Genomic DNA, 12524 nt, shown 5'->3' with positions numbered 1-12524 from the left:
CGATTTCTTACTTTAATTGCTTTAAGGGTTAGGGTTTGGGCTAGTGATGAACCAAAGACCCATTTTGTTAGTATTTTGGGGATTTTGGGTGAATATGGGTTATGAAGGCTCATTGATGACTAACCTAGGGTTTGAATGTGTTAATTGGACTTTTGAGTCTTAAATTTGGTTAGTTAGTTGCTAGAACACTTTAATAATACGTAAATGGGTGTTATTGGGTATGGATGACCCAAATGGGTGTGTTGACCTTGAAATGGGTCAAATGAGTCTTTAATGACCTAAGTGGCCTAGCAAGTATGAAAACGAGTTAGCCTTGCGACCTAAATGTGTTTTAAACCCATCTTGACGAATGATTAGGGTTTTGGTGTGTGTTGACCCAATTTAGGGTTAAGGGTGCAAATGGGTTGAAATTGCACCTTGGGTCAAAATGGCTTAGAATGGTGAAAAGGGTTTGGTTGACCGACTTGAGTTTGCGTTTGATGATGTGTATTATATGATAGGTACGTTACTTTGAGGTCTTGCAAGCTCGGGTATCTTTTCACAAGACTTTGAGGTGAGTGGAATAATTATATGCGTATGTATATAATGTGTCTATTTGTTGTAGCGTGAAATGTGTAGTGTCGAGGTGCTAAGACACCATGTTTCACGTGAAGAGTGTAGCATCGAGGTGTTAAGATGCCACTCGGGTGTAGCATCGAGGTGTTAAGATGCCACCTAGGAGTGTAGTGTCGAGGTGTTAAGACGCCACTCCGTAAATTAATGAGTGATGCATCGAGGTGTTAAGATGCCACTCGGGGTGATGTGCCGAGGTGTTAAGGTGCCACCCTAGGGGTTAGTGGTGCGAGGTGTTAAGTGCCCTAACGGATGTTGTGAACACCGATGGCGTTTTCGCGAGCGTCGTTCCCTTGTACTATTGGTTAACCATGGTTATTTGTGTTGTAAGCATATTATATATTCGAGTTATATTCATATGCGGTTGTTATGCTAGCTTGTGGTATTGGAGATTTATAGCTTGTTATCGTGACGATAAGCTAAATGTGTATGCTAGCGTGTTTGCGGGTTGGTGTGTAAGTGTATGCAAGTATGTATAATTATATATGTATTAGTATAATTATTGCATTCACTAAGCTTTGCTTACCCTCTCGTTGTTTACCATTTTATAGGTTCGGTTTTGGACAAGGGTAAGGGCATCGTTTTGGACTAGAGATCCCGCTTGATGCTAGGGGACGCTTTTGGCTTTAGTAGCTCTTGGAGTTTGACCGATAGTTGGGTAGTTTAATCCCAAACACCATGCTCATTGCGTAGTTTGGAACTTAAACTTTTTGGTGGTCGAAACTCTTAACTTGTACTAAACTTGTAATTTGGGTCGTGTGGGCCCCGCTTGTAAAATATTGATTTTATGCTTGAAACAAGTTAGTTTTACATATTTGGATGTATGGTAAAAAGCGTTTCGTCTAAAAGTGTCGGGAACTAGTCAATCTTTTTCGCATTTAAAAACTTTCCGGACAGTCCACTTTGGCGCGCCGCGCGGGTATGCTGCACATAATTTTTTTTTATTTTGTATTTTCGCGTGGTTTGGTCGAGGTTGGTTTGGGTTGTTACAAAATAACTATTCCTCTGCATGCGTAAGTTCTGTATACAAAATTGACATCCACATAGCCACCTTATCTTGACTTTGTGGTATCATAACATAAATTTGGTTTTCGATTCCATTTTAAATTTATATTTGATTTGATTTACGATTTTTTTTTCTAATTTGGTTTAAAAGAAAGCTGAGTTGAAAACGGAATTCAATTATTGATATAATCATATCATATAAACAGTTAAAAAAACCGAATCAAAATTGAATTCATAACCTTTGGCCAAATATGTGTATTGAAAATATGTTTTTCAATCACATGCACTAAAAACACACTCAAAAGTGAAATGAATGTTTACATAGTTTTTTTTTTTTTTTTAGCAATTTCAATTGTAATTTTATGATAAAGTAAAATTCAATCGTAACTTGTAATTTACTATATCGACTATTAAATTTCATAATGTACATGTTTTTGTATATATTTATCATGAGAGGAAGAAATGACACGTGGTTACCATTTTAATAAAGATGATACCAATAGATTACGATGCTATGACAAATAATTCGTGAGAATCTCAATCCAAGATTCGATTTATTCTGAACAAAAGATCTCAAACAAAAGCTTTCATAATCAAAACAACTCAGCTAGTTTATAATTTAAATGATTATTGTTTGGTTGAACAAAAACTTTTGTAGCCAAAACAAGTCAAAGTGTTTATTATTTAAAGATTATTGTTTGGTTGAGGGGGAGTAAAAGGGAGTTAACGAATATTTTACATTTGAAAGGAGCAAAAGATTATCTGCTTTGTGAATGTAAACCCTCTCTATTCTCTCGAATTCAAACATTTCAAATTAAATAATAAAACAAATATACTAAAATTTGATTGGTTAAATTAACCTAAGCTTTTAAAATTAAAATTAAGCTCTATACAGTATTTTCTTTCTTCGAAAGCAATAAATAAAATTAAAACTAGCAAAAAAGTACAGTAGTAACTAGTAAGTAAAAAAAATACTAAATCATAACTTAACATGACTTGGCGACTAACACCTCAATTCTCAAAACACGTTACAACTCGATTCAATAATTTAATGAATATACTATCAAAAAACTACTGTAGTAACTACTACCACTTTCTTTCCTTTATATAAGATTATAAGATGATTATGAATATGAATATGATGATAATAATAAAATAATAATTTCCTTACAATAATCTAGTTATGACACGTTGGAAAAATGTGTAAGAAAAAGTATTTATCTTAATAAGATAAAAGGGATCGCTTATTTTTCGAAGTGTAAAAGGTCAAGAGATTCGAAGTAATGGTTGACATATTCCCTAATAATACTTTTAATCCATTTAATTATCCAAAAAAACAGGGCTCCTCTAATCTCCTTTGCTTTTTTTAGTCTTCTAATTACCACCATTATTATCTCATTTGGTTTTTATTTCATCATGTGACTCTTTATGATTCACAACAATTTATGTTTTTATCTTTCTCTACTTTAGGATTTAGTTTTGAGTTCTGCATATTTACATCTTTCTCTCTAACAATTTTCTTGAACAACCAAATGTGGTATGCAATTCCTTCTTTGTTCATTAATCTTGACACGTGGTTTCATGTTTCTTGATGTCATAATTGAAAACATCAATTCATTGCATTGAAACATCATACATTTGCATTTTATTTGGATTATCATAAAAAGAGTTGACATTTTTTTGTTGATTTATACTTTTTTTATGTATGTGAATGATTTCTAGACAATGGATTCAAGATCAAATGCGGAAACCGAAGAGAACAAAGAGCCCGAGGTTTCCAAATCGAATTTAAAGAGCATGGAAAGCGTTGGAGAGAACGATTTACTCGAAGTGAACGACACGTTGGGGGAGACCAACAAATCTGCAAGCACAAAAGATATGGTGTTTAGAGCCGATAAAATTGATCTAAAAAGCTTGGACGTGCAACTAGAGAAGCATTTGAGCCGAGTTTGGTCAAGAAGTGTAGAACAAGATAATAGGCCTAAGGAAGCATGGGAGATTGATTTGGCTAAGTTGGAACTTAGAAATCTTATTGCTCGAGGAACATATGGTACCGTTTATCGTGGTACTTATGATGATCAAGAGGTTGCTGGTATGTTTTTTTTCGTCATGTATCTATTGACATTATCATATATGGGTTCATTTTGTCCTATTCGGGTTGGGTAACGGCTCAAAATAGGTCAAGCGGGTCACTTATTGAATTGGTTCGATTAGGTTGGGTAATGGGTCACTTTCTACGATGTAGTTTATGATATATGGAACCGTTTTGCCTAATGTCTGGCAACGGGTCGAGTTGGGTAAGGGGTCAAAATGGGTCAAGGATCACTTTTTAATTTGGGTAGAATAGGTTGGGTCATGGGTCACTTTCTACGATGTAGTTTATGATATATGGAATCGTTTTGCCTAATGCCTGGCAACGGGTCGAGTTGGGTAAGGGGTCAAAATGGGTCAAGGATCACTTTACGATTTGGGTAGAATAGGTTGGGTCATGGGTCACTTTTTAGGATGTAGATTATCATATATGGATTCATTTTGCCCTATGCTTGGCAATAGGGTCGGGTTGGGTAAGGGGCAAAATTGGTCAAGCAGGTCACTTTTTGATTTGGGTCGAATAGGTTGGGTCACATGTCACCTTTTATGATGTAGATTATCATATTTGGATTCATTTTGCCTTATGCATGGCAACAAGGTCGGGTTGGGTAACGGTTTGAAAACGGGTCAAGCGGGTCACCTTTTGAATTGGGTCGAATAGGTTGGGTCAAAACCAAATCGAGTCAACTCACTAATTGTTGTTGTAAAAAATAGTGACATACATCGTAAAAACATTCCTTTTTTTTACGAGCAAAATGAATTTATTGAAAAACATTCAGAGTTATCATTATGATTTATGATAACATTATTACAGTGAAACTGTTGGATTGGGGTGAGGATGACATGGCAACTACTACAGAACTGGCTTCTTTACGAGCATCATTTCGGCAAGAAGTTGCTGTCTGGCAGGAGCTGGATCATCCAAATGTCACTAGAGTACGTAACGAACGTGTTTCTATTTTGAAAGTGACAATGGATTATGTTGCTTTTAATGTTGTTAATAAAAGATTAGGTTGAATACAGTTTGTTGGTGCTTCAATGGGGACTTCAAATCTTAAAATTCCTGCTAAAACTTCAAATGATGGTCCAAATGATCAATTTCCATCAAAGGCTTGTTGCGTCGTTGTAGAATTTCTGACAGGCGGGACATTAAAAGGTTTGTTGTACAAAAACCGAAGGAAGAAGCTTCCTTATAAAGTTGTGATTCAACTCGCTTTAGATCTCTCTCGAGGGTGAGTTTTTGTATTCTTTCATTACATCAATTATGAAATCTGTATAACCAAAGGGATTATGGCCAAACTGTACTATATAATGGGTGTGTTTGTTTGTTGTTAATTTTTTTTTAAAAAAAAATTATGCAATATGCAGTGGCGGATCTAGGTTTCGAATTCACAGGTGTCACTAGTTAAAAGTTAAAAAAGAATTACACTAAACAATAGTGTCACACAAAAAGTTACACTATTCAGCGGTATCACTGGTTAAAAGCCCCGAAATTTTTCACCGCATCGCGTATTTCAGTGGTATCCCATTCTACCACTTGATACACTATAGATTCGCCCTTGGCAATATGTATATGCTACATATATGCTTTTATCGATAATGAAAAATAATGTATTGTTTTTGATGTTGCAGATTGAGCTATCTTCATTCAAAGAAGATTGTGCATCGTGATGTTAAAGCCGAAAATATGTTGTTAGATGCTCATAGGAACCTAAAAATTGCCGATTTTGGAGTTGCTCGTGTTGAAGCTCAGAATCCTAAAGACATGACTGGTGAAACCGGAACCCTTGGTTACATGGCTCCTGAGGTGATCTAAGTTGTTTACTTTTCTTTTAACTGTCTTATGCTTAATTGCTTTTTGAACTCTAATAAGTACAAAAGATCTTAACTTTATCGTACCAGGTTCTTCAAGGAAAGCCTTACAATAGAAAATGTGACGTTTACAGCTTCGGTGTATGCTTATGGGAAACGTATTGCTGTGATCTGCCTTACCCTTTTCTCAGTTTTGCTGAAGTCTCATCAGCAGTTGTTAGACACGTGAGTCGATTAACTAACCCGCAACATATTTTAGGGTGGCCAGGAAAAAGGGTCGAAAATGGTCATGGGATAACCAGATTAGGCCCGTGCATATTATTGACCAACTAACTTGCAACGCCAGGGAAAAGGGTCGGAAACGCTCACGGGATAACCCGGTTAGAGCGCGTAAAAAAAACACTCCCTTTCGGTGTTGGGGTGTTCAGCTGTTGGGATTCGATTTTCTTAGTATACTTGGTTTGGTTTGTTCGGTTTTGAAAATTTTGATGTCAAAACCGAAAACCGAAACGGAATTCAAATTTAAAACTGAACCAAAAACCGAATTCGAATTTGGTTCGGTATCGGTTAATCGAAAACCCCAAATCATAATTTAACCAAAATAATCATAACAAATTGATTTTAAATTCAAGTTGTGATTTGAATTTCGGTATTCGATTAAAGCGAATTCAAAAAATTAAAACCGAAAAAAAAATTGTGAACCAAACTTAAAACTGAAATCAAATTCGGTTTTCGATATAATTGGTTTGAAAGTACATATTGAACATCCCTACTTTTCCCTGAATAGCATGAAGAGGAAAACCTTATCCGTTTACCCTTTTATAATATAATTTGAAAGGCTTGATTGTAACTCAAAATGTTTTGTTTTTGTTTTTTTTTTTATTGATTTTTCTTTTTGTTAGAATCTGAGGCCTGAAATACCAAGATGTTGCCCGAGTTCGCTAGCAAACATAATGAGGAGATGTTGGGATGCAAATCCGGATAAGCGACCAGAGATGGATGAAGTTGTGAAGTTACTAGAAGCCATTGATACCAGCAAAGGGGGAGGTATGATTCCAGAAGATCAAGCTGCTGGATGTTTCTGCTTTGGTCCAGTTCGCGGTCCATAATTATGTCGAATCTTTCAATTTCTCAAAAAGAATTTGTGTCAGAATCATTGCATCTGTGCTCTTATAAACTGTATATATATATATATATATATATATATATATATATATATATATATATATATATATATATATATATATATATATATATATATAGTGCAATGAACAAATACAAATCAAAAAGGCATCAAATTTCATTACCTAAAACAGAATGCAATGTAGCCTGTGAATGGAAATCTAAACTTGTTTATCTTTTTGATTAAATCTTTAGTTTCCAGATTTGAAAATGAATGAGACTTTATTCTTTCAGTTTCTGAAAACTATGCTGATAAATTCATGTATTCCTTTTATGGTGTAACATTTAATTTCAATTACTTTGAAACAAAATATAGTTAACTAATTAAAACACACAACATTAACAGGACGGGCCTCGGCCAGTTTGTCATGGGCCAGTCGCGGTTGCCACTGCCACCACGCTACCATCATCTAACCACCGACAACCATCCCCATCCGTGTTTGCAACTAGATTGAATTTTGAAATTCTGTTTTTATCATTGCAACCCAGATGTCACTCGTTAACTGCATCCGTCCACCAATTATGAATTCGGAAACGTCACATTGTCAACAAAATCTTAAAACTCCTCGTTTTTTTCACCACCAGTGAAGATGCGCATAAGTTATCGGGCTTAGATTTTGGGCTTGGCCCATGAGCAGCCCATAACGCTCACTTAACCATAATCCCCTCTTTATAAATAGATATGTATGTATAAGTAATAGACTATGAGCAAGATTTGGCGAGTTGAGCGAGATGATCGAGCGTGTTGAGCGAGATTTGACTAGAGTTGAGCGAGCGAGTTGGATAAAATTTCTCGTCCTGCTCCAAAATCCGAGATCTCGTCGAGATCTACAACCCTGATCATGGACATTTGATGGTGGACCTATGTTCAACCACCCACTTGATATCATCATCTCGACTAGAGTTAGTCACGGTAATCGAATCAGAGAGTTGAATCATGTTGTCCTTAAACCCCCAATAGTTATGGCACTCAATCAGATATTCGCATAAGTGTGGATATTTATTTAATCAATCAACTTCCCATACCATTTAGCCAACCAGACGAATATTTTCTAAAACAATAAGTATATTGTAGTACGGAGGTGATCCTTATACACCACTTTTTGATCTATGTACACCTAATTAACTATTTTACCCTTAATTATAGTTATAATCATTATTATTATTATTATTATTATTATTATTATTATTATTATTATTATTATTACTATTTTGCACCCAGTGGCGGATCCAGGAAAATTTTTCACCGGGGGCAAATTTTTTTTTTAAACGTAAGGATTTTTTTTTTGACAAAATATAGAGGTTTTGGGGCATAATATAGAGTTTTTGAGCAAAATTTAGAGATTTTGAGCAAAATACGAAGGTTTTGGGGTAAAATATGGAGGGTTTGGGGCAAAATATGAAGGGTTTGGGGCAAAACAAAATTCCACCAGGGGCAAAATCGAAAAACCAAAAAAATTTGCACTAAAATTTCGAAATCCACCGGGGGCGCGCCCCCTCCCCTCTTACACATTGGATCCGCCTCTGTTTGCACCTAATTAACTATTTTAGGCTCTATTTTTGAGTCAACAACACGCGTCGATTTATTGGCGTTGATAGTGCTCAAAATGATCATATATTTAGTTGCAATATCCTTCCAATATGTAAAGTTTTTAGTTGCAATTGTTCTATTTTTAAGTTGTAATCGTTTATATTAAATAAGTGCGAAGACAAACGAAGAAAACGAAGATTTGAAGACGCAAACGTCCAAAATACTCAAACGTACAAGTTACAATCCAAGTGGTTCAATTTATTGATGATCAACGTCTAAATATTGATAAGAGTACAAGTCGCGGAAAACGCAAAGTACAAGCTATTAAATCATATGAAAAGACGTTCAAAAATCCGGAACCGAGACATAAACCGAGTATCAACGTACGAGTCAACGGACCTAAAATTACAAGTCAACTATGCACAAGAATATAATATAATATTTATATAATTATGTAAATTATATATATTATATATATTTATCTATGTCGGCGAGCTAGGAGTTAAAAGAACATGAGCTGGAAACCAAGCCCATGCAAGTGCATGGTAAATACACTAAAACCTCATGCACTTGCAAGGGGATCAAAAACTCAAAACTCCTATAGATAGCTCCAGCTTCTGAACGAAAAAATTACACCATCCACAATATCTATACTCCCTCTGTGATAATAATATATATATATATATAATATAGTTTAGTTTTATATTAGTTAGTTTGGGTTATGTAACGGTTATTTTACGGGTTTGGAAGTCGAAGTTCTGTCCGTGTAACACTACGCGATAAATAATCATTGTAAGTTATGTTCTCCTTTTTAAATTAATGTTTTGTAACTAAGTTATTATTATGCTTACTTGAGCCGAAGTAATCATGATGTTGGACAAAATATTAAGATGGAGTTATTGGACTTTAAACCATAATTGGAGTTTGGACAAAAGACCGACACTTGTGGAAATTGGACTATGAGTTATTAATGGACTTTATATTTGATTAATATAGAGATTTACAATTTGACATATTTATAAATAGCCACATACGTTCGATCGGGTACGGTGAGCGGGATATTTATAAATACTAATAATTGCTCATTTGACCGGAGACGGGGATGGATTAATAGTCAATGGACTCATTAAAACAGGGGTGAATTACATTCAAGGGTAATTGGTGTAATTGTTAACAAAGTATTAAAACATTGGATTACACGCAGTCGATAACCTGGTGTAATTATTAACAAAGTATTAAAACCTTGTTACAGTTTGAATCCCTAATTAGTTAGAATATTTGACTTCGGGAATAAGGTTAATTTGACGAGCATTTTATAATTATGACCGATGGACTATTATGGGCAAAAACCAGATAGGTATCAAATAAATTCACGACAAAGGACAATTAACCCAGGGTAATAAATTAAAATCAAAACGTCAAATATCATGATTATGGAAGTTTAAATAAGCATAATATATTTTATTTTTTATTTCCTCGTACTTTTATTTATTGTCATTTTAATTATTGTTATTTATTTTATCGTTATTTAAATATCATCATTTACTTTACGCTTGACTTAAAATATAAAATCGACAAACCGGTCATTAAACGGTAAACGCCCTTTTATAATATTATTACTTATATATATATATATATATATATATATATATATATATATATATATATATATATATATATTTGTAAAAATATAGTTCTATAAAAATATAGTGTAAAATAAGCCGTCTCCCTGTGGAACGAACCGGACTTACTAAAACTATACTACTCTATGATTAGGTACACTACCTATAGTGTTGTAGCAGAGTTTAGGTATATCCCATCTGTAAATAAATAATTTAAACTTGTGTAATTTGTATTGTATTTCGTATTAAAATTAATAGTATTTCGTATACACTCCGCTGCATCATCAAGATTTTGACGCCGCTGCCGGGGAGCGCAAAACGCTATATTTTTAATCTATATTTATAAAAATATAATTATACATAAGTTAAAAAAAAGAGTGCAATTAAAATTGTTTATTGGTTGGTCTGTGTGTGCGTGTACTGTTGTGCTTTCAATGGTTACAACCTTCTATAGCTTATATAAATAATTGACATGCTTAATACTATTAAAAATTATTATTGTTATTATATTAATATTAATATTAATTACGGTTGTATGTTTTTGTTCTTTTTTTTTATCTTTTTGACTTGTTAAAAATAAAACACAAGACTGAATTCAACCCCCTTTATTCAAATAAATATTGTTATATGTCAAATGGTTAAAATTTACCTCCAAAACTATTATTATATCATTAGAAATTATTGTGCGTGTACTGTTGCATACAAAAAGGAGGACCACTCATATTGTTGGTAATTCACGTGGAACAGTACAAGGGGATTTTATGCAATTTTAATTTTGGTGCATTCCATTTGAATTTTTGTTTGGTCGACATAAAAAAAAAAGTAGACACAATTGGGTTTAGTTACTTCTACGCCTATATTTTATTTCATATTTTGGATTTGGATTATTAACACATAATTTTTATTGCTACTTTTACTTTAAAAAATAATAAAAAAAATTAAAAAATTAAAAATAAAAATTATTTTTAAATCAATAGACACCAATTTTCTGGTTCGTAGTAATAGTTGGATTTGTTAGTTGCGAGTTGTGGATTTTCGATTTAAAGGGTCCTGGCTACCTGCTGCATCTATTGGTATTCGAAATGTGGGCAAAAGCAGAAAAGTCTATTAATTTGATAACTTATATAATTTTTAGTTTTATAACTAATAGAATAATTAGTAAATGCGCCACATTGTAGCTAAATTTTGGTAATAAGCGTATTATGGAAAATCTCAAAAATATTTTGAAAACTCTTTCTGACATCAAAAATCAATTAAATCAATACTCTCAAACGAGTGTTGATGAAAATTCGTTCGGTCAATCTTGGATCACGAATGACGAAACAATAACTGGTTGTGAAATCTGTGGAGATTATCACTCAACATGGGAATGTTATTATTACGTTCCTATGGAAAATTATGCACCTATAGAACCTGAATGGAATGATTATGAGGAATACAATTCAAATTGGGATTATTCCCAAGAATATATCCAAACCCAACAACCAGAGGACGAGGAAAATTATGTGTCTGAAATTTTTTTAGATTATATGAAAATCAAACTCGAAGAATTTGATGCTCAAAATGAACAAATTAGAGAGTTTGCAAATAGGCAAGCTGAAACTCTATCAGACTACACACCTGTTGATCTGAGGAGTATTGTGGAAGAAAATCCCATATCATCGAATTTTGATGAATTCGAGAGCTTCGAAATCACCAATTATCCCGATGATACTTTTTATTCAGTCTTACCAATTTCACAACATATCGACACATTAGCCTCTACCGACGAAATCATCGATCCATCAATGGATGAAGAAGAAGTAAGGGTGACAAATTGGTACTCTTGGGAAAACGATAACGTTGAAAATTTTACCCCCGAGACCAAAGTGGTAGGACTGATAAGGACCGTTAAAGAAGAAGAATTTGCTTCGATCCCGAAATTCACCATTCCACAACCTTGCAACCCAATATTCTCAATAGAGGAGTCATCTACCAAAGATGAACTACGAGCTGTAATAGATATTGACACCTTAAATTTTACCCAACTGGGTAATAGAGGTGAAAACTTTGATCCCGAGAATGAACAGAAGGAAATGTTAGAATTTGTCCACCCAATAGAAATATGTATGTCGGTGTATAACGATCCATTTGACCAAGAACCAGAAAAGAGACATATCCATTTACTAAAAGCTACACTTAAAAAAGAATTAAGTAGTGACGATCGGGTGGGTCTAAACTTTAAACCCATGATATATTATACACCACCCGAGATGTAAATAACTGGTTCACTATTTTAATTCGTAGAACTTATTCTACCGACTTCACATGTCGTCAGCTAAGTGTGGGGAAGTCTAACCCCACTTAATGTTAAATTCGGGGTTCGGGTTAGTGCATAACTCGTTAATAAAAATGCATGATAAATTAGGGCTAATACGTATTTTCAAAGATTAGCAAACAGTTCAGAAAAGCAACCATTTTTAAAGAAAAACATGTGTGATAAAACAACAAAAAGAATGAACAAATAGGAGCGTCATCTATCATTCGACGAGCTTTGTAATTACAAACTGGGTATTCTTAATCACTTTTCTATACTAATCACCCTCATGAATTTATAATTATAGTCCAATTTCATGCAAATGAGGGCATTGCATGATCTCAAGTATGGGGAAGGGTTATAAATTCTCTCG

At 33.9% G+C, this 12524-nt stretch overlaps 1 protein-coding gene across 1 annotated transcript; it reads left to right on the top strand.

The window, feature by feature from the left end:
• Nucleotides 1-3093: 3093 nt before the first annotated feature.
• LOC139898209 (serine/threonine-protein kinase 52-like) lies at nt 3094-6659 on the top strand. Its single transcript, XM_071880935.1, has 7 exons — nt 3094-3154; nt 3340-3709; nt 4523-4644; nt 4732-4940; nt 5341-5515; nt 5611-5745; nt 6423-6659. The coding sequence occupies exons 2-7, from the start codon at nt 3343-3345 to the stop codon at nt 6627-6629; spliced, it is 1215 nt and encodes a 404-aa protein (XP_071737036.1). The 5' UTR covers nt 3094-3154; nt 3340-3342; the 3' UTR covers nt 6630-6659.
• The last annotated feature ends 5865 nt before the right edge of the window (nt 6660-12524 follow it).

The sequence above is a fragment of the Rutidosis leptorrhynchoides genome, chromosome 3 (assembly GCF_046630445.1).
Source record: "Rutidosis leptorrhynchoides isolate AG116_Rl617_1_P2 chromosome 3, CSIRO_AGI_Rlap_v1, whole genome shotgun sequence".
Lineage (NCBI taxonomy): Eukaryota > Viridiplantae > Streptophyta > Magnoliopsida > Asterales > Asteraceae > Rutidosis > Rutidosis leptorrhynchoides.
This window is presented reverse-complemented; position numbering and strand designations above follow the sequence as displayed.